The 26,898-nt window shown below is 36.8% G+C and overlaps 1 protein-coding gene across 1 annotated transcript in view; it reads left to right on the forward strand.

The window, feature by feature from the left end:
• Window positions 1–26,898, forward strand: part of STK3 (serine/threonine kinase 3) — a 128,727-nt gene that overhangs the window by 37,741 nt on the left and 64,088 nt on the right. The window contains exons 7-8 of the mRNA XM_084221988.1: window positions 19,132–19,269; window positions 21,123–21,248. Of these exons, the coding sequence (XP_084078114.1) occupies window positions 19,132–19,269; window positions 21,123–21,248 (264 nt within the window). The remainder of the gene's footprint in view (window positions 1–19,131; window positions 19,270–21,122; window positions 21,249–26,898) is intronic.

The following is a 26,898-nucleotide window of genomic DNA, read 5'->3' on the forward strand; positions in this document are numbered from 1 at the left end:
AAACACAAACATGGACATAATTCTTCCTAATATTGCTTATCATTACCTACTTGCCTGAAGAACTCTACTGCCAGAAGCCTCATCTTCTGTGAGGAACGCTCCTCCTCTGAGCTCCATGCTGTACTATAGTTGACTATTAAATAAGGAAAAAGTTGGTGTTCTGGTGGTGCAATTCATATTTTTAATAATAATTACAGGAACACTGGACAGTCTGAGAAGTTTAAGGCATGTTATATTTTCCATTCTCCCCCAGAAACTTAGAATAATTTTGGAAGATAATGAAGTAATCTGTTCCCAGAAAAGAGAGTACCTCTGATGGAGTTCATGGGTACCTGTGGTGCAGTACTTCCCAGTGTCCTGGTGCTGGGACTGGAGGCATTAGAGATGGCAGCCCAGTATTTTCTCTACTGCTGCTCCTTTTCTCATGCTATGAAAACGTAAAACAGGTAGCATCAGCCAGCACAAGATTTGTTGGCAAACTGACATGCATGTCTTTAATCAGTCGTCTGTTTCAAGCAGCATGTTCCTTAAGAAATGTAATAATCATGAACTCTAACCTGGGACAGAGGGCACGTCTACACTGGGCAGGTACATCCAGACACAAGTGAACTTTGCCTGTACTGTCCCCCTTTCATTTTTCTCCAGGAATGTCTCTGGAGCAACTGTGTGCATACTGTAAATGTCTTGCTTTTTGTTTGTTTCTGTGAATAATATGACTAATTTGTGCAAGCTGTGTTTTTTGATATTTAGAAGTAGCTAGCATTTGATTCTTGGTGGTGAAAATGAGCATATGCAAGTTCCTAATTTGTAAAACATGCTGTTGTTAAACAGTCAGAGTAATTAAATTATTTAGAGAAATTGGCACAAAGTTTCTTAGAACTTGATCCTTCTAGCAGTTGTGTGAATTGTCATTTATAAATTTTGACTGTGGAGCAACTGGTTGCATTGCCACTTGCTTGGTGTGAAAATATGTGGAGTGTGCAGTAGCTGGAAGGTTCTTTTTAGATTGGAAATACTATGGTAAGCTGATGGTGCTTGAGAAAGCTCTTACTGCTGTAGGCCTAGGTGAATAGTAGGACAGGCTAAAAGCCAGAGGACCTCTCTGTTTGGATGGGTGTTGAAAAGTTGAGGGGTGCTCCCTCTGACAGCCGTGCTGGCTGAGGGCAGGAGTGACGTGGCTCCAGCTCAGGAGCAGTGCACTGCTCTGACATGCCTCTGTGCCCAAAGTAATGTACCTGGCCTCTGAGCTTGTTTCCATGTTTGCCTCTCTCCGTGTGGAAGATGCCTTCTGTTTCAGGCTGTGATTCATAACCTTTAGTACAGAATTCATTCACCGTGCCTGGACTGAGTGTGGACACAGAAGTGCATTTCACCAAGCAGCTAAAGCATATGCTGCAGGATTTCTGCTATTGGCTTGTTGACTTTGTGCATGTTCTGGTTAAATTAAGATTCAGTTCTGCATTAAGTTAGCTGATGCAAAATTTAACCTATTAGTTGTTTTTTTTTTTAAAGTAACTTACTGCAGGAGAACAGTGTATTTTTCAGTGGTGTTTCTGATCTTGCGTTATGATTCCTAAAGCTGCTTTAGTGTTGTCTGGAAAGAACTTTGATAAAAATCAACTAGACTAACATGCCCATAATATAAGAGTTTGTTCTTGACCCCTTTGTACTTCTAGATGAAATCAGTGGGTATAATGTTCATTTTCTTAAGCCATTAAGTCATATATGTCTTCCAGGTATTGTTTCATACGCTGAGCATGTTCTTTTCCTACTGCTTTTTAATAGTCTAGTTGGGATGTTACCTTGATTCCTTACCTGTATTCAGAAAATAAAACATTGTTGGCTCAGCTTTCTTTCACACCTGAAACGAACTTTTTTTCTGTAAAATTAACCTTTAATGTTAACAGAAGAAGGTGTATCCTGAACATCATAATTACATTTGTTACACATTTAATTAATGACAGTTATGAGAAGACACATGGTGAGTAGAAGGAGACTGCCAAACCTGGCATTGACACAGGAACTTTTCTGCCTTTTGTGACACAACTTTGATCAAAAGATGCTCTTGATGCATGTTGCTAAAATAAATAACTTTTGCACTCCAGAATTTCAGCAATTGACAAAAGTCTCCACCTTTATTGGTTTCCTTTGACAATCATATTTTTAAAAATAGCCTCTCAGAGTGACTTTAAAACTGGATTACTAGGGGCCAAGACAGCAGATCTGGAGCTAAAAACAGACGCTGAAAATATCTTGCTTTGTGTTTAAATTTGAGAATTGTTACCTAGGCTCTGCTACTGTAGTGTACACACACAGGATGATTTGACTTCTGCATTATTCCCTTCTCTAGCTTTGTTTTGCTTTCATGATAGGAATCAAAAACTCTATCATAACTTCACCATTGCTATGGCCAAGATGGGCTTTGGTTAAAAAAATGTATTTAATTATTTATTTGTATTTCACTACTTATTTTTAAATATCTGGGGAAATTTAGTATTATGTTCATAAGAATGCTACTAGACTTTTGACATTGAAATGGGAGCTTTTGGTTGCTATTGAGGCTTCAGAATTTATTAACAAATTCATCTGTAAGGGAAATTTGTTTAACAGAGTAAAACATTATGTTTCTAATGCCTTTGCATTTCAGATGGTGATGGTTTAAATTATAACACCAGCCCTGTGCCTTAGGGCTTGCAATTCTGTAACTTTTTTCAGATGCATCAACTAAGCATTGCCTAATTTGTTATGAAATTGGAAGAAAAGTTGTTCAATAATTCTTACTAAGTTGTGCTGCTAACATCTGTTTCCTATAAAATACTGGTAATATGATAAGAATTGAAAGAATTGTGTGATTACTAGTTTCAAATAACCATTCCAATGATGGTCAACCAAAGATGGCTTTTCTTTCACTGAGGGAGTCATTTGAATGTATGGGGTGTTAAGTGGCAAAATGGCAGAGAAAGCTAATGCTGGTGGGGTGATATGCAAAGGTAAGCTGTGTTGGTTTTGGATGCCGTTCTTTGCAGAACCTCTGGCAAATTTAGAAGTTAAGTTATATGTTTTCTCTTCTTAAATTTATCATTAAGTGTTTTTATAATTTAACTAAAGAAATTGATTGAGTATTCACTAAAAAAATGAAGTTGACTTCTTGTTACAGACAGTTTAGATATGTTTGGTTGGATTTTTTATTTTTAATCAGTGTTTTTAATATATAAACAGTGGTTCTCAAAAAAAAGATGTAATTTGGCAGGTATAGGGATCTGTTCTAGAATTTGAAGATTTTAAATGGCCCTGTTTAGAGCCAGAGTAATGGTTGTCTGGTCCCCTACCGTAAGTTAAAGCCAAATTTTGAAACTTAGTCTGAGTTGTTTAGGTCAGGCAAGATGTGCTCAGGAATATTCTTTCTTTTCCCAATTTCCACATGAATTTTCATCTCTTGCACCTCCTTTCATGTCCCCGGTGCTTTGGCCCGGCAAAGGGGAGCTCTCCAGCATGCAAGCAGAGAAAAGGTAAGTCAAGTCACAGGAGTGAAGCTTGGCAAAGCCAAGAGATTGAAGTTCTGTTTCACAGAGAAGATCAGAACCTAGCCATGGCAATCCCTTCACTGGAGGAGCCTCTGCTTTCAGATTTTTCAGTAGTAGTGGTTTCACTTGTATTTTGTTGTCTCTGCACACCAGCTTCTTAAAGAGAAAAACCAGTGAGTTCAGGGTGCGCATGTGAGTAGCATATGGATGTGAGTGATGTGTTTTGAGAATTCGCCATTCCTTACCTGCTGTACCTTGTGCTCATGTAACCTAGAGTTATGCCTCATCTCCAATACAGACAGCCTTGCTAGGGAAATAGAGGCAAATCTTGTTCAGAGGCAGAGCAGTAGGTTTTAAAAACTTGCATCTAGAAGATAAGGAACCTTAGTATTTTCAGGCGAAAATGAGCATTGTATTCTTTGTGAATGCAATGCATGATTGCAAGATATTTCCAAACATGTGGAAACCTGCCTCCATTGAATGAAGGTGAAGAAAACAACAAATTTTTATTGTTACTGGGTGCTTTTTAAAATATCTTTATCTATGGAGTTAGTTCTTTGCGAGGAATATATATAATCCATAAACATATCTCAGTATCTATAAAGAAAGAGCTTAGTTTTTTATATGAAGGAATATGTATTTACATATTGATTTATCTCTCAAAGAACTCTGTTTAGAAACACAGGCACACAGACACAGAGGATGTAGAATGAATACATTCTATTAGTAAATAATGCCCTCTCTTTTCAGTCATGCAGAAAATGAGTTTTTGTTTAGTTATTTTTTAGCGTCCATGTTTAATAACGCTTGGAAGGCATTGTTTGTTCAGCAGCTTGCAGATGTCTCCTTGGTGATCATATGAGTGCAAACTGTTGATTTTTATATAGCTCTTCCCAAAATGTTTATACCTAAGAGCTCCAGTGGACTTAAAGCTGTATCTGATACTAAACCAAGACACTCTCAGTTTTAATGCCAAGAATGGATGCCCAAGTAATGCTTAACTACTGTATGGAAAATGATTCTTCTTATGCATTTTCTGGATCAACTGGACATCAGATAGGTCATTTGGGGTGGAATTACGCAGAGAACCTGGTAAATCATCCTGTATTTATCAGTACTGTTGGGCAGATTCATCTGAAAACTTTCAATCTGGCTCTTTTTTTATGAAAGACATAATTACAGGCATTGAATCTCTGAAGGACTTTATCTTGGATTTATCCTATCTAAAACTTTTGTTGCTGTTTTTAAGGTCAGCTTCTTAGTTTAATGTGTACTTGAATTTCAGCTTAAGCAATTGACTTTTCCCTTTATATTGTTGTCTTCTAAATCATTACCTGTGTTAGTCTAACATAGGGATTACATAGCCCAGCAGTCTGTAGCAGGTATGTTCATAATCCCTCTCTTTATTTTTCTGTGTAAAGGAAGGGTGGAACAATCTCACATCTCCCTTTCCTTTTGTATGTCAGTTGACTTTGGCTTGACTGTGGAGTTTACTACTGCTTTAAATAAAGGCTTCTTTAAAGTAAGTGAATAATTTGTACAAAGTGAGTGCTCTTTATCCTGGGTGGCTTGTTTAATCATCTTTATGCCATTCCTAGTTATGATTTTATGTTCCCTTTAACTTATGAAGGCCAAGTTCCTTCTTCAGTGGGCATATCCATTTTTGGACAAAGAAAATAGTTCACTAGACATGGGACTTGGTGGTGGTCTTATTATGCTCTGCCTGGGGCTCTGCTCTTTGGAGTGTGCTGTGCTGCTTTTGAGTTATTGTTTCAGTCCATCACCTCACATAGTTCCTTGCAAGTAGCCAAGAGGAACTGCAGGAGAAATGATTAAGATACCACCCTCTGCGCTTTCTGGTGTTGCTGTCTGTTCTAGGGAAACCTTTGCTTTATGATTTGCATTCGGTGCTTTCAGGTTGAGTGCTGTGTCTTCAAGCAGTGTGCCCCAGCCTTTCTCTACCTGAAGCCTGAACTGATGGTCTTCAGCAGCTTTCCAACTCTTGCTGTCTTCCAAATCAGTGGCACTCATTTCTGATTTGAAATAGGTTTGGGTGCACTGTGCAGTCTGATGTTCAGCTCGATATGTAGGGCTGCAGAGACAAGACATATCTAAATACAATGGTAAAGAGTGTTGCTGAAATACATGGCACTCTTAATGCAAAGTTGTATGATGGCCCTGTTTTATATTAGCGTATTGCTATGGCCTGGATGAGTGGGCTGTATGTCTGGAATTTGCATTCACCCTGTGCTAGCTTTTGACTTTGAGAATCTGTTTCAGACTCCAGTTGCTTGGTATAGCTTCAGTCTTTGTCCTGTTCTAACAGTGAGAACATCTACCTCTCATCATCCACATCAGAAACTTTAGACATAGGAGCTCCTCTGTGGCCTGAGGACACTGTATGTACAGATGACCAAGAGAAGTGATACTGTGAGAGGGATTGCTTTTTCCCAGGTGAGGATCAGTCTTCTGAGAAACAAAGAAGTCAAGTGAAGTTCAAGTCCCTGTGAAGGTCTTTGTTCCTTAAGCTCAATAGTGTAATATTTGTCAGGAATAGTTTCTGACACTTTTCAGGAAAACGTGAGTCTGGATCAATGCTTCAAAACTTATCCTTTGAGATAAGGGACTTCCAAAGGAGGTCTTTTTGCCTTGGAAATCCACAGGAAATAATGATTCTTCCTGTTTCATGTCACACTTTCTCTTTAGGATTTTTATCACTTGCATTGCTTCTCCATGTTTTAGCTTCCATGAGGAACTTCTAACTCAGTCCCACTCTGAGTGCTAGGAACTCTCTTAAGCTAGGAAGTGTTCTAGAGCATACTTGAGGTACTCAAAAGCTGTCTGGACATAGTCCTTGGCATCTGCCTCTGAGTGGTCCTGCTTGGTCAGGAGGATTCAAGAAGATGACCTCCAGAGGTCCCTTCCAGTAGCAACCATTCTATAACTGTGGTGTCCCTGAGAAATTCTTGAATCTGTAGTGATTTCCTTCAACCTGCACCTTTTAATAGAGTTTTCCTTATTGTTGACCTTGGATCTGAGAAGGAATGGAGGAGTTTGATTAACTTTGTGACTCTGTGCAGATTTTTATAGGGATTAGGTTATTATTTTTTTTTATGCTGGGGATCTACCAGCAGATACTCTTCAAATTGCATGTGTTCTTCAGGTAACATAGATGTTGTTCATGCTTTAGTTTTCTACTTGCTTAGGAATATTTCTTGCCTCATTGTCTCTGCTATAAGGTAACTTTCTAGATACTCTTAGGCTGGATAGAGGAATTTCTGTGAAGCTGCTTGAGTGGAATGAATACATACAATTAGAGTGAGAGAGATGCAAGTTCTTCACCATTTTCAAAGCGTACGTTTCTCAGATCTGCAAAGCCTTCACTTGGTAGTTGCATATATATGTTGTAAAGTATCCTGCTATTCAAAGGCTGTTGAAGCAAGATGAATCTTGAAGATGTTTTTTGGGATGCTTCATGTGAACTATGCAGTTCACTCTGTGAATAGTTATCATATTGCTGGTGGAGCCAGGAGTATGATTGCTAGCGTATCATTTGAAGAGAGAGGAAAGGCCATTTACATGTAACTGTATATGGCTGCTGTGTCTTGAAGAACCTTTGCATTCAGAAATCCTTTCCCCTGTCTGCCCTGAGGTATTTTGTATAAACTGGGGACAAGCTGCTTGGAATTAAGGGTATGATATGGCCCATTTATACAATATCAGCATTTCTGGTCAGTGCTTCAACTATTGCTATATTGTTTGCATATTTGAGTGATTGCAACAGCCACATTGCTAAACTGTAATTTTTTCAGCAATATAGGCTATAGATTTTTGTTCCTCAATAGTTTGTGAAGGAATGGGATTTCTGTGTGTACCTGTAGTAACAGGGCTTTGCTTTTGCTTGTTTTTTTTTTTTTCTTTACAGTGTCAGTCATTGTAGAAAAGCTATGATACATGACTTCAAATAGAACAAAGTGCAGTAGATTAAAATAGACCATAACAAAAATGTAGAAGATATGATCAGTAAGTGTTTGGACAGGCAGTAAAACACAGACCACAGACCCAACACTTAGGAAATTTTAAAAAATATTCCAGGCTAAATAATGTGGGCATCTTGACTCTAGATGCTTGCTATTTTTTTCATCTTTCTTCAGGTTTGTTTATAATTTGGTTTAAGAAAAGGAAAATAGATGGAAGGCCAGTTCACATTGTTGCAGATCTTTACTCTCAGTGTCTGTATATCTTTCTGGCCTCCAAAATATCTTATGCTGTGATTTTTTTTCTTAATTATGAAGAATTTTTCTCTTCTATGTCCTTGATATCCTGTAGAGTGATGTGATGTAAATACAACTAAGCAGTTTATCTGCATGACTTCCTGCAGGATGTGCAATCCCAGTAGGATGTGTTTTGGAGATGACTAAATCTAATTAGCATTGGATGCCATTAGCATAATGGCATTAACATAATGCATTTTAATTAATCTGTTATGTTGTGCTTTGTTTCCTCTGTTGGGTGAAATTTGTTGAAAATGTAGCAGATCATATTGGTGGATACAAAACCTTGAGATGATACAAATAATAACTAACTTGTATAATTCAGGGTGTTACAGAATAAACAAATAATGAGGCTACTACTTTATAATATGCATTACATTTTATTTTAGAAATTGATAATAGGGCTTGAAAGGTGGATAACTTCTGGGGAAAAAAAAAGATGCCAAGGTCAGGCAGACATGATTAGAAAGAATATTACTGACTGATTTGCAGTCAGGTGCACTAAGTCTAAACTCTTTTTGTATTTTATATCATAGATCTTAACTACTGTTTTATAGCTAGTGTTTTTGTCAAAAGAGAATCAGCTCTTGATCACAATTAAAGCATTAAGGAAGACATATTGTTTATTTCTTTTTGGGAGATAAGCTTGAGGGTTTTCCTACTCCTCTGGAACTAGTTCTCTTCATTATCAGTAAAAGTTATTGTATGGCTAATTACATGGCAGTTCAGGTTGATTTGAGAATACAGATGTTGCAGAAATAGAAGATGCTTATTTTTAGTACTCACTAAATCTAGGGTGCTATGTTTTTCTTTTTTACTGTGGTATGTTCAAATGAGCAGGCTTGAAAAGGTTAGTTAGCCACTGGGGATATTAAAAATAAAGTGGAAACTAAATTGTTTGTACTACTTAGACTATTAAAAATGTATATTTTTAAACTAAGTAGAGAAAGCAGAAACAACAAAAACTTTGAATCTGTTCGTATCTATCACCTCAGGGTGGAAAGAGGTGACTTTTAAATTAGTACATTTCAATATGGGAAATCTAGAAGGCATGCAGAAAAAAAAATGGTAGTTTTTAGCTTCAGTTTTGTGTTTGATGTAAGTCAAAATGTAATTCAAGCAATTGTGTTCTGTAGCCACTGTATGACCTACCCAGCGGCAATCAGCCCCTGCCTTAAAAAAAAAAAGCCAATTGGCCTGTGTTTAGCTTACTAAATGTCATCTGGATTCAGTAAAATGCAAGTGACCTGCATTGAATTAGTATAATTGTAATACAAACAGAACATCTCATAGTTTTGGTCTCATACAGGAAAAGAGAAAGTTGGAGAGATTTTTCATTTTGATAAATAAAACTGAAGATACAGAGTTAGCTTTGGCTCACAGTTCATTTTACTTTTTACTGTCTTTTAAAAAAATACATGTCATCAGAATCCTGTGTGTACATTTTCTCTTTAGAAGATTTTCTGGTTTTGGAAGAATCTTCCTGAGGATGTATGTCATATCGCTTATTAAATCATGAACAATCGTTACCAATTCCAGTTTCCTCCAACACAATGCCAATTCAGAGATTTTTTTTATTTTATTTATTTACCTAGCATGTCCAGAATTTGGTATATTTAGCTTTATCTCTGTCATTTGGTAGGAATTCCATGGGTTTTGAATAGGCTTTTGAATTTCATGATGTAGTTTATATTTTTCACACCCTGTTGCAGAGAGCAGTGCTCACACATACCAAGCTAACACAGTGCCTTGAAGAATCAGCTGAATCAGAGCCTGAAGTATCAGCTCTGGCGCTATATTTTTGAATTTTAACTCTGACTATGACCTTGTACTATTCAGTTCAGTTTAAAAGGACTGTTAGTTTTTTAGAATGTAAGATTAGTGTAATTATGAAAGTAATATTGTGCCTTGGTTGTACTTCTCTTTTCTTTTGGACATTCACATGTCCAGATTTTACTTTGTAATGCCTCCAGCTGCATCATGGCCTATGGAATAGGAAAAATAGTTTAACTGTAGCAACTACATTTCCTTTCTGGAAAGAATGTGGCTATTACATTAATCTAGCAATGAAAGTTAAGGTTCTACAATATAAATGACATTTATTTGAAACTAGAAGGGAGAATACTGGAAGTACTAGCAATGCAAGGACAGTAGCACTGTTTTTTGTATGTACCTGGTAGCTGAGAAAGCAACACCATTGAGTCGTGTATTCTCTTAGTACCTTGAGAGTCAGTGTAGCAGATACAGGAGAGGTTTTCATTCCTCTCCTGAAATAAGACTGCATTAAGATGTAAGAACTCAGTTACTCTTTCATAGACTACAAAATCTGTAATTAATTAGTTGTTTTCATTATGTCTGTAGGATGTTGGCATTTAATGTCTGGAATTTTGTAATCTGTCAGTTTAATTTTAGTTCCTAGTTTGCATACTGCAGGTGAATGAATTGTTTTGCTTTTGCTGTCACCTGTTCATCTGTTACTGTAAAAGATGAAGTAGGAAGCAGCAAACATTGTTGAAAGGCATTGTTCCTTTGTGTTTCATGTTTCTTGTGTTAAACATGGTCATTCTGTTTCTGTACCTAGGCTGACCAAACATGATAATCCCCCCCCTTTTTTTTGTGTATACTTTTTTTAGAAACTCAGTTTTATATGAGCAGAGGGCAAATGGGAAGGTGGCGGTGCTGAAAAATATCTTCAAAACACATGCCCAGATTTTGATAATGAAGTTCTCAAACTGTGTTTGTTTATATTTTTTTGCAGAATAAAATGACAAGTTCTGGAACTCGGGTAGTTTATTGGCAACTTTCCTACCATGTAACCTGAATATTCCTTGTTAAAATTTAAACTCATTAGCTCCTCTTTGGTTCTTTATAGACTTTGTTCCCCTTTGAAGTGGCATTTAACACGCTGGGGACTGTTACCATGTCTCTCACTGTATCCTCCTCTTTAGACTGAGCAATCCTAATCCATGCAATCTTTTCTTGCAGAGTGTGTTTTTTAAATATCTAAGCATTGTAGTTAGTCTGTTTCAAACCATCTTAGGTCGGTTCATATCTCTGAAAGTTCGATTCCTGAAACTGAGCACAAAAGTGCTGCTGGAGATCTAACATACCCCAAATAAAGGAGATCTGCCACATGTTTCTTGAATGCCTTCTTTCATTACTGCTGTCTGTGGTTATGTCATAGATTTCACATTTAAAGTCCAGTGAGTTTACTGCAGCTTTTTCTCACAAATATACGTTACGTGCTCCTTGATTCTTCTACTAGTAAATATAATTGCAAATGCAGTTTTTCCACTTGCTGTCTCATTAAATGTTAGTATGTCTCTGGATGTAATCATTGACTCGTTTTCTCAGAAACTGCAGAAAATACTGTGGGAAGAAGAGAAAATATTTTGTATTAAAGTAAGGTCTATTATTGGAGTTTTCTTGGAGGGAAAGTAAATTTCATATTCTGGTAAAAATTTGGAACCTTCTAGGCATAATGAATATGAATTTTCAAGATAGTACTGAATCAGGAGTAAAACTAACTATGGCAAAAGAAGACTAAATTAATCACAAGAGTATTCCCTGGATTCTGTCATATAGTGTGCACTTTCTGAACAATTTCCTTGTTCTGTAACTGATAAGAAAGAAGTTCAGTGCTGAAAAAAGAAAAAGATCATGTTCTTGATCTCATGTATTCTGTGATGGGAGTGATAGTGTGATTCTGGGATAGCAGGATGCTTCTGGCTGAGAGGTACCAACATTCACAAAGACATCTTCGATTTTGATTCCCGGCCATCTGTGTGGCTGGGAGATATCCTTTAGGCAGTGAGTTGCCTAGCTCTTGAGCAAGGATATGCCACAATGTATGATTTAGTCTGAGAGGCTCTGTAAGTGTTGAATTCTGAGGGTTTGAATTGAATTGGGCAGTGGCCTGAAGTGGCCCCATCTTTCTGTTACGGTGGTTTTGATTTCCTCACAAACAGGAGGTGTTGCTCATCACTATGAAAAGGAAATTTTCTCCTATATAACAATGTTTAATTTTAAAAATACTTGTTTTTCCAAGTTTGTGTTAAGTAAAAAAGCCACTATAACAGATACTTCTTTCTAAGGTAAAGGTAGTTAAATATCTTTTTTTTTTCCTATCTCAACCCCCTTAGTCACAAACACTTCCTCCCCTCAAATAAAACCTTAAAAAACCCACATATACATACATGCAGTGCACCCTTCTTTTCTTTTTCTCTCTGATAAAATGAATCTTTATCACCCAGTGCTGAAATTGAGGGTACTTTTCAGAATAAGAATAATGAAATAAATTTCATCTCATTTAGGTTTTCCTTTTAGTGATTGAAATTATTAGAAATACTGTCCTAGATGGTGTCTGAATGCTGCAGTTTCTTTCAGCTGTCTGAAACTTCTTTTTGTAAGACTTGCTTACTTTCACTGTCTTGTTTTCCACTAGTGCTTGGTTTTTTTAAGTCATCAGGATTTAAATTTTTTATCTAAGAACACTAAAAATGTGTAGGCTTGTAATTATTGCGGATGTGAACTTTCAGTATAACCTGTCAATAAAATGTTTAATACTCACACTTTTTAGTATCTGTAAGGGGTTATTTGCAGTTAGGTATTTTCCTCTGAAAGTTCCAATAGATATCAATTAAAATTCAAAAGGGATAGCTGACTGGGTAGTTTAAACACAAAATCTTAAGTAGCCTGAAATTATTTTTTCACTTGAAAAATTTCACTTATCTAAAACACTTGTCCCTGTCAGTCCAAAAAAAAAAACAACCCAAGCAAAAACCAGAAAACCCCATCAAGCCAAAGGGTTCAAAAACCTTCACAACATTGCAGATTTTTCCATGCTTTGTTTTTCACTTCTACAGACTTTTAAAAGGCATTTGTTGCCCTGCTTTCAGGTATCTAAGTTGAAGGAGGGAAGAATTTTGAGGAGCAGGTTGCTGACTGTGTCTTTTTTCTGTTGAAATGTCACTGACATCAATGACTTGGACCTTGCAGATGAAATGGGAACTTGAATGTTACATCCTTAAACTAAAAGGACAATGTTCAGTTGAATGGCAGAATTCAGGAGCATTTTGTGTTGAAGAGATGAGCTCAGGAAATAAAAAAAACTGAATTGGACAAGGGAAACTTAAACTGTTCCATTTCAGAATAGGAGATGGAAAGTTGGGACAAGATAATAGTAAAGAACTACAGGCAAAAGTAATGGAGAGTTCCCCAAATATTATTTAAATATGTTAGAATAAAACCTGGAGAAATACTGATAGATCTGCTGACTTGGAGGGAGAGAGAGAAGGAAGAAGCAAACATAAGGAGGTCAGTGCAGATCAACAAAGTTCTGTCTTTGCATACGATTCCATGAAGTAATTTGTTGAGTAGCTTTCAGATATCTTTGGGTAGTATAAGTGATGAGTTTTAAGAGTTCAAGAAGCTTTGAAAAATCAAAAAAAGAAATAGTGCCAGTTAATTAATTTATGAGTTTATCTAAGTCAGCATGCTGAGGTGATAGTTTTGGGAGCAGATTGGTGGTAATAAATATTTTGTTACTCATCTGATAAAATGGTTTGATAATGAACAGGCATATATGCAGATACCATGATCCTTTTAGCTGAGTTAGCAGGGGGAACTTACTCTTTGTCTTGATAATTGCATAGCAGTCAGTACAATAAAATCTGTCCTTTAAATATATCAGTGGAGGATATGGTAGAAGTTAGGAAATATGATGGGACTTAAAATTCAATTTTCTAAGTAAATGTGTTTAAAACCAGTTATGAAAGACCCCAGACTGAAAGAATGTTAACTTGTTCAAACTGTTGTCACATAACAAATGATCTGTAGTATTCTTTTGAAATTGAAAGCAGTTGTTTAGCATCAAAGAATATGTCAATTTGGAAGGGACCCATAGGGTTCATTGGTCCAATTCCCCCTTAGTAGGAAGAGTAAAGTCAGAGGTGAATCTGAAGGCACCATTCTGTTGCATGACAGTGCTAACAAGGCAAGGGTTGATTCTTTCCAATAGGTTTGCAATTGCACTTACTATCGCAAAATGTTTGAGATCTGTATCTTTACATTCTTGACCTGTTGTAGTGCTGTCAGTATGTTATGAGCTTACTAGCAATAATAAATATGCAGGTCAATGTAAATAGCTTATCTTTCAGTAACCCATCTTTGCTGTTAATTGTGAGAATAGTCTTCCCATTATGTATCTTTTCTCTGTGTTTATTGCTTTATTACTTTACATCTTAAGTTAATCATACTTTGATTTGATCATTGAAAGGTCATTTTTCCAGAGGGAAGCTTATGTTAGTGAATGGCTGTTAACAGTTGTGGTTTGTTTTATTCAGTTTGGTTTTTTCCCCTATGGTGTTTTATTTTATTTTTCAAGTTCTCCTAGTGTTAATATATGTAATTTTATAATAAAGTAATTTAAATGTAATTTTAACTTATGTAGTATTGTGTACATGGTTTAATGTGTGGCCATTACTAAAAACTATAAAAGTAAGCACAGTAGATTGCATGTTAAATGTCACACATATTTCCCCTCATTAGGATGAAAAATTTAGTCATTTATTGTTCGTCCAGAACTTCCCTGAACTAAAGCTTCACTTATCCCTTTCTGTAAGAATCAACTTGGGTCAGGTATCTGACTGATGTTTGATGGAACCAGACCTGTTGGTAGTTCTGCACAAAAAGTGTGAGTACACTAAATGATCTTCATCAACATCTATGTTTGCAAATGGGAGGAGGAAGCAGTGATTTTAATAAATCTATTTTCTACTATGAAGCAGATTATGAACTGACCTTCTTGACTTTAAACACATGAGATGTTGTCCAGTAACTTTATTTTTCACTGGGTTGCAATATTGTAGTTCTGAGTGAATAAAAACCCAAAAAGGCACACCAAGAAAACATGCTCAGCAAAGAAAATCCAGTGTAGAACCTGCTAGTATTTCACCCTTCTCCATGCTGATGTTTCATTCTTAGACAGCTGATGAGTTGTGTAACTCAATCAATGGTGTTTTAGTAGTCTTTTTGAAAGCTATTCAACAAAGGAGGGAGGTTCTATGATGTGCATCACAAAGAAGAGAAAAATGTGTCTTTCTGGTGATTCTTTGTTTCCAAAGTTACTAAAATGTTGCAGTAATCAATATTTAACTCTGCCAGATTTAAATAGGATTTTGTACTCTGAAATATGTTACTGAGTTTAAATGTGTTTTGGTGTTTGTTTCCTACAGTAGATTGCTGAACTAAGTAGTGTACTTGTGGTTCCAAAAACAGTGAAGTCACAAACTGATGTCATGTATCCTTATCATGTTTATAAAAAAGTTCTCCGTAGATTCTAGCAATGAATGTTCACAGCATGAAAATTATAAAATCACCACAATATAAAAGTCTTTGTTGTCCTCTTCAGTAGCATTTATGGTACTGCGTAGATTTTCTGCTTTTTATTACAAGTAACTTATTTCAGTTAAGTAATAGAGATAAGTTATTCAAGGAACCAAAAGCCAGAATACGTGGTACCTCTACAAAACTACCGTTGATCACTTAATGTGTTTGTGGGCTGTGTGAAATACAGATATATTACCCTGACTGACTACAAGAATGAGCTGCAAGGATTTTCTGGTTAGGAATTTCCATGTGTGGTATATGAGCATCTCATTTTTCTTTTGGCATTTCCTAATTCATCATCATCACCATAATTACATTTTCACGCCAATAAAATTGTCCGTAAAAGAACCTTCATACTAAAAAACCCCCTGTTTTCAGCCTGGACTTAATTTAAAATACTAGGCCCTTTAAGAATAATAAAAAGAAAATCCTGGGCTGACTTGTGCATTTCTGCTCTCATTTAAGATCTGGTTCTCAGTCTGGTATTCAACTTAGCTGTAACTGCTGGTGATTGAGCATGGAAGTGCTACCCAGGAACAGGTTTGATAGAAACTGTGTTGGATTGTCCAGTACCCAATTCAGAAGTGGCCCCAAAAACTGCCCTGGATGATTTTTTCTTCCCCCCATTTTTCATCATGCATATATTATAATCTGCCTTGAATTCTGGTTTCGCTGCAGGGTGAAGGATTTGCCTCAGACCAATGTGTGAAAGATGATTCAAAGTAGAATTGGGCTCAAGGTTCAGAGGGGGAGGGACCAGTTCAGGATAAATTTGAAATTAACTCTATATTATATGCAGGTGAAGACAAACACAGATTAAGCTGATCCTTCTTGCATCTTTAGAGATTTCTTTCTCTTTTTAAAGATGATTGAATGGTTAAAACTGAAGACTGAGTCATACAATCTAATTATTTGGTTGTATATTTGCTGTGTAATTGTGTAAGATTTGTCCTTCTATCTCAGAAATTTAAGACAATGTGGAAGGTGATGGTGAGGGTGGGAGAGAGAAAGGAATCAGCCCCAGCTCTTTTATAAATATGTCAGAACCTGCCCCATCTGTTGAGCAATTTCCTCCTAACGTTTCCTGCATTTGGAACTGCCAGTTCAGCCCATGTAGTTGGGTGGATAGTAGCTTATATTTGGTGTTTCTTTTTAGCAACATTTGCCTAACACTGGCTGTGTGAGCCCTGTCCTCAGCCCACTGTGAGAGCTACACTAAAATGAATAGCTGTGGGAAACTTCTGAGAAAATTACAAGTGGAGTGGAGGTAAAAAAAATACTACAAGTAATAGTTTGGGAAGACAGAGGGATTGGAGAAATCTAAGGTAAGATGAAAGAAGCATGAAAAAAACCCCAAGTATTTCCTGCTTCCATTGGCACCCAGAGTGATTGAAATAGCTTAGTTTTGTTTTAAAATAATATAGAGTTATTTTAGGATAGAAATTACCTTTTGGACAAAAAGTGGAAGCAAAAATGAGGAATGAGTTCCTGTCAGATAAGTGTTTCGGTTTTATTCCTGGAGATTTGGGACTAGCTTTATAATTCTCCAGTGATTGTTTTGCAAGCCTCCTGAAAGGTGAAAGCTAAATCATAGACTGTTTTGAAAGAAGAAAGGAGCTTAACTTTTCTGCAGAGAAATCTGCAAGCCAAAATTAGGTAGTAGAGGGGGAAGATGGAATTGAAACTCAGAATTTTAGGTTGGTTAAGAGCGATGAGAGCTGGAGGGAGAGGTACACGCTAGCAAGTATATGACATAATTACCAAGCTGGACTAAACAATAAGTAATTTCTGTATGTTTTCCTGTATTACAAAAATGCGTCTTATTTTTCTCTACAGTTAATACAGCTCATGTGGCATAGTAGGATTTAAAAAAGTCTACAATTTAGGCATTACATAGATGTACATATTTCTGAAGTAGGTGTTTTCCATGAGTGTACAAAGCATGAGTGTGGATTTAGAACTCTAACCCTTGAATATCTCTTTTTGTGGCTTTTGTTGCCTGGCTTACAAGAATGATTCACTAATTTTCTCTTTCTTCTCATTGTCCTTTGTGAATGACAAAGAAGTCAGTTCTCTGCTTTTTGATGAAAATAATTGGCCAAGACAAACATTTTTCCTACAACTGAGGAGCTGAGTAGGACTCTGTAACTTATCTTTGCTTACCTGTGGGGAGAGAGGTCAATGTTTATGATCAAAGAGGAGGTACCCATTTTGACACATAAACAGAAGTTGGTAGTCTTCTGTTACAGCTGTGTGGTTTCAATAGCTACTGCAGAGTTGGCTGTTAAGAGTAGCTGAACATAAGATCAAAAGTCATCAGTTCGAAGTTCAGAAGAGATAATTAATTTCAAGGACAGAAACAGCTGAATTTGTTAGCCACTGCTTTTTGCCAGAAGCACTTCACTTGTACTTCTGCAAGACAATTAATCTTGCATCACAAGTGAATTAGATAAGGTAGTTACTGAGTGCCACGTTTCCTATATGAGTCTATATACTTGTTTGGCATGGCTGCCCACTGAAAATATAAAGCTGCTGTTGTAGCATACAGTTTTATTAAACAAAATGGCAAGATTTCTAAACATTTAGCTACTGTTCAGTACTGAATTAATTTTTTGTTAAAATGTTAGTAAACAGTTTTTAAATAATTTTGCATAGATTCCACTTTCCTTCAGAATATAAGAAGAATTTTCTAATGAGGGTTTGAATGAGTTCAACCAACTTTCAAGGCCAGTCACACTTCTTTAGAAGTTATGGATAAAATCTCATTAAGTTTTCTCTTCCTTCTGCCTGTGTTTCAGACACAGGCTGAAGCTTCTAGCGCTGCTTGTATGTTAAAAGTGTGCAGAGTCAGTTTTTCCCCCTTTTCTGGATTTGTATTTCTGCCTATGCTTATAGAAAAACAAATGAAGAACTTTCACTCCCTGTGAGTTTGGAAAATGTGGTTGAATTGAACTTGGGTTTAGAAGACAATAATAGCCTGTTCTTGTCAATAGACCTAGTTCTGCATAGTCTGTTGCTATCATGTGTAAGTCTTAAGCAATGATATTGGATGCATTTATTACATACAAAAATTCAAAAATTTTCATTATTTTGCAGTAGTCTGTCAGAATTGTATGACTGTTTTTCCCCCCCACTACAAATGTGTATTTATAGTTAGAGGAAAACCTGGAAATCATAATATAAAAAATGGCACAATATTGGTAATCTTAGAGTAGGACAAACTTTTTTTTTTATATACAATGAGTTTTTTTTTATATACAATGAAAATTTTTTCCTAGTTGAAAAATCTGTTTGCATATGGTTCTCAAGAGAAGAAATTTTTGTTATGTAGGTAAAATGGTGCATTTTCAATTTCATGTAGGTTTTCAATACTGTAAGACTTGTTACTTGATTATTTTGTCATCTTTTAGTGTTACCTTAGGTCTTTTAGCATGTGTATCTAAGTCTTACTTGACCAAGCAAGTTTTAAAGCTATGTTTGATCAATGATGAGTGCAAAAGGAAATAAAAATCCTCCCAAATTTCCTAAGCAATTCTCAAATAAAACTTAGCTCACTTAAGAGAGGAGAAGGTGAGCATGACTGTTTACAGGAACTTTATATATGTGTTTAAACAAGCAGTGCTGTCATTTCTGCTAAGAATTTCTGAAATAATATAATCATCTCTTCAGATTGATGTACAGCAGTAGATTAAATAAGGACTCTTGTGCTCAATGGGATACAGTTTAAATAGAGAAAATCTGATGGGAAGTAGTTATATTAGTAGCAGATGGATTTACTTTCTGAATCTTGATCTGAGTAGAAATCCTTGCATACTTGAAATTTGTCTTCCAGATTCTTAGCCTGATAAAAAAGGTGGATAAAGCCATTTCTTTTTTTTAACTTGGCTTCAGCTGCTGTGGTGATGTGTTTTGTTTAGACTTGCTATTGTTTGATTTTTATCTAGGCTATTTTTATGATTCCTACAAATCCCCCTCCGACCTTCCGGAAGCCAGAGCTCTGGTCTGATGAATTCACAGATTTTGTGAAGAAATGCTTAGTGAAAAATCCTGAACAAAGAGCTACAGCAACCCAGCTGCTACAGGTCAGTATTGGACCCCCCCACCCCCACCTCGAGCCCAAAATGTTGTGTAAGCGAAAATCTTATTTTAACTATTATTATGCCTTATTTATTTTTCACTTTGTAGTATTTTCTCTGTCAGCTCCTGTATCTCTGCCCCCATTTTATTTCTCTTGCTGCTTCTAAAATTAATCATTAAATAGTTTAGGGCTGGTTCTTGCTATTAATATTGGATCCTTGCTTTGTGATTAGAGGTCCTTGATAGATCTCAGGATTTAGACAAGTGTTTAGTTGTCTAAATTACAGAACTGAGCCCAGGTTACCTCTTTGTGTGGACCACGCATGGGTTATATTCAGTCTTTCCTTCCGGTCATGTCAGATTGAGCAGGCAGGTGGCTCTGTGTCCTAGAAAGGTCTGATGGGCAGTATCATGAGTTTGTTCCTGGGCTAAGTTCAACCAAGTGGGCACTTGCCTATGTGAGCCACAGTTGGCGGTGTGGACCTTTGGAGTGAGGCAAGGTATGCTGGGCTCTAGCTTCCTGTATTACTCTCCTGCTAGATTTATTCTGTGTTGAGCTAGCAATAGCAGCTGTTAAATTTTAAGTTCCAGTGAACTCCACTACAAAGCGAACAAAAATTTTGCAAAGTAGTTTTTGGTAATAAATCCATCAAATTGGTAGATGATGCTATGAATATTTAATTTTATACATTGCAAAATACAAAAATGCAGACCACAAGGTAAGTAAAAATTGAAAGTTGGAAGTGTCTGTATGATGTATGAACCGGTACTTGAGATCTCCAGGATTTGAAGTTTGTATGGTTAGCTGAGTACAGACAGCTGGATAGAAGACACTTGCATTAATGTGGGCAAGTAAGGAGAAACAAACAAACAAAAAGCTTCAGTTTACAGTTTCTTTCCAGTGCTAACTGACCAGAAAACCAGATACTGTTTTTGTTCATCAGGAGTCTGTGTTGTCTTTTTCCCAGCTGGAGTTTGGAGCATATGTGATGGAGCTGGAGGTGCTGTCAAAATGTTTGAGTAGAAGTGAAAGTACTGCTTGTGAGGAGAGGTCATGGAATGAAAGAGAGAGTAATTGAATTAATATATCAAGGGAGAAGATAGATAATAGATGTAGCGCATGAGGCTTCATCACTTCTGTTCTTCATGGAACAGTTTTAAAATATTTAATAATATTTTTCTGAGGTGCTTAGTTGTGTTTTGCCTAAATTGTACTTGCACATAATGATGCGAAAAATCAGACTTTTTCTAACAGCAGGTGGTCATTAGGCAGCAAAATGTGCAAATGGTATGATGCACGTTGTCTTAAATGAAGAAGTAATGTTTTAATTGACCTTGAATTAAAAATTAAACTTCCTGCTAAAAGTAAGGGTTTTTTTCACTGGTTCTACTTTTCAGCATCATAGATCAAGAAATATTTTATGACATTTGAAGTATAGGTTTGTTGAAGTAAGTAGCCACAGATACTCGGTTAGAGCATTAATTTATGCTGTCAGTTTGTTAAGATTAATTAAATTATGAAACTCAGTATCTGAAAAAGTTTGGTTTTCTATGTCAGATCATCACCACTCTATATGCAACTTTCTGCATAATTTCTTTAGAAAATTGTATCCTCAATCATGAAATAGTTAGTGACTACATTTCCCAAGGTTTGCAGTTATTAAAAATAGTTAAAGTAAAATTTTAGTTACAAAGCAGCTGAATGATATATGTTGTGTTGGTGTAGATTTTGGTTATTGTGTAATGCACAATACTTTTTATCCCTGAAATCTGTGGTTTTGAATAGGACTTGTAATTAAATCTGAAGTACAACTACTTTAATGATATTACATATTTCAATGATTTTTTTTTCTCCTAGCATACATTTATTAAGAATGCTAAGCCAGTTTCAATTTTAAGGGACCTGATCACCGAAGCAATGGAGATAAAGGCCAAGCGACATGAGGAACAGCAGAGAGAGCTAGAAGAGGAGGAAGAAAATTCGGTCTGTACCCATTTGTCCTATAACCACCTATACTTTACAGATAAGTTGCTGGTTTTCCCCTACTTCCTGTAGTTGTGTTCAAATACTTTTTTTTACCAGTTTTCTGTAGTTTTACACCTATGAATTTTGAGTATTCCACTCTTTAATTATGAGTTATGCTGTATAAGCCAGCTTTCATCACTATTCCATGAGATGTCTTAGTAAAAAGCTTTTCTAGGAAGAGGGAAAAGAAACCATGTCAACTTCAGCTACTCAGACTAATATTAAACCCCCCCCAAATTGTTTAAGGTTCTACTTTCACAGGTGGACTTCTAGACAAGTAGTTTCATTTTTAGTTCAGGGCACTTTGCTTGATGTTTGGGGTTTTTAAGTCTAATGCATAGAATAGTCAATGATGACACTCAGTAAGCAGTGATTGCAGTGTAGTTTGAACCAAGTAACATGAAAATGGTGACAACGCTTCATTCTTCACGTGGCATTGTCAGTATATGTTGGAGGAGAGAAGCAGGTTGTGTGATAAGTAGGTTGCATTTAGAATTGTTTGGAAGTGTTAAGAATAAAACTGTGTTCCTGACATTATTATTCTTCCCTACATAATTTATTTCAGGTTAGTCTTGTGCAGTGCAGCAGAATGTGCTTCAAAGAAGTGTATTGCCATACATACAATGTATAGTCATTCAGAAAGAGCACAAAGAGAATATGGAGACTGGAATGTTACAGCTTTGAGCAAACAGAAAAGAGCAGTGCAGTAAATGAAGTTAGTCCTATAGCAAATTGTAGAATCCTTGTTACAGAGTGCTACGTGATGATCTATACATAGGAGTACTTTTCAAGCAGATTCTGTGCAATCTTTTGTATCCCAAATAATCAGTGTGGATGTCTGCATTTTTTTTTTTCTGTTTTAAGAGTATGTTCTAAGAATATTGATAGCTTGTTTTTATAAAGGTGGTTTGCTCGGAATTGTATTTGCTTACTCATCAATAAACAGGCAGGGAAGGCTGAGATTATTTTTGTTGCATTAGGAGATTTTCCTCTGTGTGACTTGACATGCAGAGTTGATGCTTGTGACTTGGCTTATTGAATAGATGATTTTTGAAGATACTGATTTATTACCAACATAAAAATCTGATATATTTACTGGCTTCATCTGTACTATTTCCTTCTGAACTGGAAGGAAAATCTTATTTTAATCTTCCTTATTGGGCAATGTTGATGTCTTTTGCATTAACGCAAAATTAGGCATGACATCTGATTACTTAGTCTGAGGTTCAGATCCCATTGCTGGGCACAGTCTGTGCCAGCTGAGGATGTGGTGAACACCTCCCTCTCCTGTGGAGAGGGTGTTACACAAGTTCATTTAGCAACTCCTCATGGTTCTTGCATGGGTACAGAAGTCAGAACCAAACAGTGCACTCCCCACTCTGCCACCGCCCCCACCCCCCAACCCTCCCCCACCCCCGTCTCCTTCCCTCCATGCTTCCCTCAGTTTGGTGTTCAGTGTGAGGGAGAACCTCAGATCCAGGATTGAGGCAGCAATCTGTTACTTGTGTTACCTCTGCAGTAGTTGGGAATTCTGCCCGGAGCTTTTGTGGTGCTGTAAGGGAGCAAGTTAGTAAAAAAGACCGCAAGGGTCTGCTTGTCACTAAGTACAGAAGATAAGTGCCTCAAATCTGAAAGTAACAGGAGTATCCTTGGTTAACAGGGCTGAGAAAACAGAATCACAGAGTGGTTGAGATTGGCAGGTACCTGCAGAGGTCATCTTGTCCAATCCCTTACATAAGCTGGGGCACTGAGGTTTGGCTGCCTGGGACCATGTCCAGACAGCTGTTGAATATCTGCAAGGAAGGAAACTCCCAAACTCCCTGTGTAGCTTGTGCCAATGTCCGTCACCCTCATGGTACAAAAAGTGTTTCCTGATTTTCACAGGAAGCCTTCTTTTCATTATATGCCCATTGCCTCTGCTCCTGTCACTGGGCACCACTGAAAAGAGCCTGACTTCATCCTCTTTGCACCTTCCCTTCAGTTATTTGCATACATTAAAAAATTTCCCCATCAGCTTTGTCTTCTCCAGGCTGAACAGTCCCAGTCTCAGTTTCTCCTCCTGGGAGAGATGTTCCAATCCCTTGATCATCTTTGTGGCCCTTTGTTAAGTCTCTCTGGTGTGTCCATGTCTGTCATAGTGAGGAGGCCAGAAGTGGACCCAGCACTCCAGGTGTGGTATCAGCAGTGTGGAGCAGAAGGGAGGATCACTCACCTTCCTGCACCTCCTGGCAACTTTGTCTAATGCAGTGCCTAATTTGTCTAATTAGCCACTATTTTTAAAAGGTTGGTTTGCTCTTAAAAATGAGAGCTGTTGTAGTGTATGGAAATGCTAAGTCTGTCATTTTTTAACGTACACCAATAGAATTTTAGGGGCTACAAATCATATAGCAGAGCATGAGCAGCAACAAACCCAGAACCAGAAGTCAACCTCTGCTTGAATAAAGTGCTCTTCAATATAAGTGAGAAGGTCAGAGCAGTTGGCAGCTCAGCATTTGCATACCTTGCTCAGTTTTTTTTTTTGTGATCATGATGTAGAGGAGTTCTAAAGGCCAGCATTGCAGAGGGCTAGAGGCAGCCCTGCCTGTAGTTGCACAGGATGTGAGAAAAGAGTAAAGGTCTGAAAACTTCACAGGTGAGTAAGGGAATAGGCAAATTAGAGGCAGACCTGACTTCTCAGTACTGAATAGTGACAGAATGGGAGAAAGCCATGAAAGTGGGCTTGTGAATGAGATGAGTTAGATCAGAAAAGAAAGGTAGTAGAAAAATAGAAGAGCATGACTTCAGCACAGTGAAAGACAGAAAGGGAGAAATTGGAAAATGAAGCTTTGTAGGATTCTCTTCAGTGGAGGGATCACTACATGAGACTTGAAGATGACAAAAAGAGAAGGATGAGAGAGTCTGGTAAAAACCTCAGCAATATGTTCTTTCAGAATTCTTTTGGCATCTCTTGTTATATGATGTTGTGTACTCCTTTTTATTTTTCGCTGCAGATGCTGATTTCCAGGCTGTAATTGTTTAATTAATATTAACAATTAACACTAAAGGATTTTTACAAGGCCTGTTAAGAGGCTTGCAAGAATATCTTGTAATAGACAAGAGGATGTCCAGGTGTTTTTGCTGTAAAGTTTATATTGAAGAATTAAACATTTTTAAAAGTTTCCCATTATAAAAAGATCAAGTAAAAGAAGATTTTTGTACCTACTAAAAAAAAAAAATTTGTGTATTTTTTATGCTATTGAGATTTTTTTAGTTCCCTAAGTTTTCACACAGTTTTATGGTTCAAGAAAATAATTTGTGATAGGATTTGTAGTTAGGATTAAATATTTAGCAGTTATTAAATCTGGTCATATATGGTAGTAAGTGTGATTTTTGCTATCAGTAAATGTATGTCCAATAATTTTGTGTTGCTTGGTAAGCCTTGAGTGAAAAAAAGTTTTGAAATACTTAGCTTTAATAGAAAAAGCAAGGGTACAAGTGTTTGAAATGAAGAATATTGACGGTGAGGTGAGGAGGGATTTCCTTGTTGACAAAAACAGTTTTTGGAGTGATCTGTGAATATCTTTCGTGTGTCAAAATGCAGAACAAATTTTGTTCTGGACTGGTTTTAATAATTGTTTGGGTATAATACAGACTTCCTATATCTTGCAGCAGTTTCAGTGCACTACATCATTGTAAGAAATTCCAGATTTGTTTGATAGATAACACCAGAATCTTGTCCAGTTGCTGTCACCAAAGGTTCTGATCAGCCTGAAGTGCAAACTCATCCAAACTAGGAAACAGCAGTGTGAACTTGTACCAGTGTCTAGGGGAGCCTGCGAGAAAGCTGGAGGACTTTTTCCATGGGCATGTAGTACAGGGGTGATAGCTTTTAGCTGGTAGATTGAGAAGGTAGATTGAGATTAGATATGAGGAGAAATTCTTTGTGGAGAGGGTGTGTAACACTAGAACAAATTACTCAGAGAAGCTGTGGATGCCCTATTCCTGAAGTGTTATAGGTCAGATTGGATGGGACTTTGAGCAGTCTGATCTAGGTGAAGGTGTCCCTGCCTGTGCTGGGGGAGTTGGTACTAGTTGGTCTTTAATGTCCCTTCCAATCCCAAACATTCTGTGATTCTTTGACACTGTTACTATTTTCTTTTCAATTAATTTCATTATCTGTAAGGTGTTTCTTGAATGCATGTTGCTCACATACTGCAGAGTGGAAAACTCCTGAACAATATGTTAGGTGTAAGTGAAGCCTGCACTAAATGGTATTCTGATTTTAGTTTTGTAAGCTTACTGGGTAGAGGTTAATCAGTGGACCCACAGGTTATTGGAGGAAACCAGGATAAAAATCTGGAAGAATAAAATGAAAGCATTACAATATTTGTGTTTGTCATTCTTGAAAAAGAAACAATCAATCCCCCAACCCCTCACTTCACTTCAAAATAATTTGAAGTGAATAATAGTTTGACAATAACGTGTCTTTCATTTTATTTGGAACTTGTTTGTTGAACTGCCAGAAAAAGAGTAAACCAATTCTTTCTGCACTTCTGAGTGTTTAGGATTTTCCTTTGGGAAAGGGACAGCAGATAGTACGAGTGCCAGTTCAGTATAGTTGCTATACAATTTGGTAGTGGATGAAGTCAGCAGTCCAGCATTCAAGAATAAATAACCCTTGCATGTTCCTCTTCCTTATGTATCAGTTTCACAAACCCTGTGAGAAATACAGGGCTGCTTGTATGTGGTTTACATGACTATGGGATCCTATAGTTCAAATGATAATACAGGTCTTGATAAGTCTGCAGTGATGGCAACAGTCCTAGAAAGAACTGTGTTACCTTATGTAGTAGTAGTGACAGTAAGTAATGCATGTATTTCTTCATATTTTAATATCTATTAAAAATGGTTTTACATTGTGTCTAGAATTGGTGTCACTGTTCAGTTGCAAATAATGGCCACCTGGCACTTCAATTTTGAAAAAGAACACCTCAAAAATGGATTTTTTTCCCAATCATACTACTGTAAAGGCCTCCCTGTAGAAACAGATTCGAACTTCGAGAGAAATATATTTAACAACATCTAAAAGCAAGAGCAAATATTGGTGTTAGTGGTAAGTAGCGTCTGTTGAGGTTAAAGTTCTCTCATGGGCAGTGAATTGAGTCCGTATACTGTTGAAAAAGAATGGTTTCAGTTAACCTGTCAGGGGCTTGAATTTATTGATCTAACCCCCGAAGAATTTCCTATGTAAATTGTGAGGAGTTCTGCTTGTTACTCCCTAGTACATGATTTGAGACCCATCAAGAAGGAAGGTGTAAAGTGTTCTGACTGTGAAGTTTCTTATGTTAGGAAACCTGTTTACCTCTAACAGTTACATTTGAATATGTTTTTGTGCTTTAATACCTTCATAAAGTCACTTATTATATAGTAATGGGCACTCAAGTTGAAAGTGACTTACGTAACTGGAAGTAGAATGGATTGTGTGGATTTGGAGAAATAATCAGATGCAAAGTTTTCACAATTATGTATTTAATTTTCAGGGTCAATTCAGTTGTCCTTCAAGAGATGAAGAGTCACATCCCCCTCTAAAATTGATTTCTATTTTTCCTTTTCATCACCATCTGTGAAC

Source organism: Fringilla coelebs, assembly GCF_963513975.1.
Source record: "Fringilla coelebs genome assembly, chromosome: 1".
In the NCBI taxonomy this organism is placed as follows: Eukaryota; Metazoa; Chordata; class Aves; order Passeriformes; family Fringillidae; genus Fringilla; species Fringilla coelebs.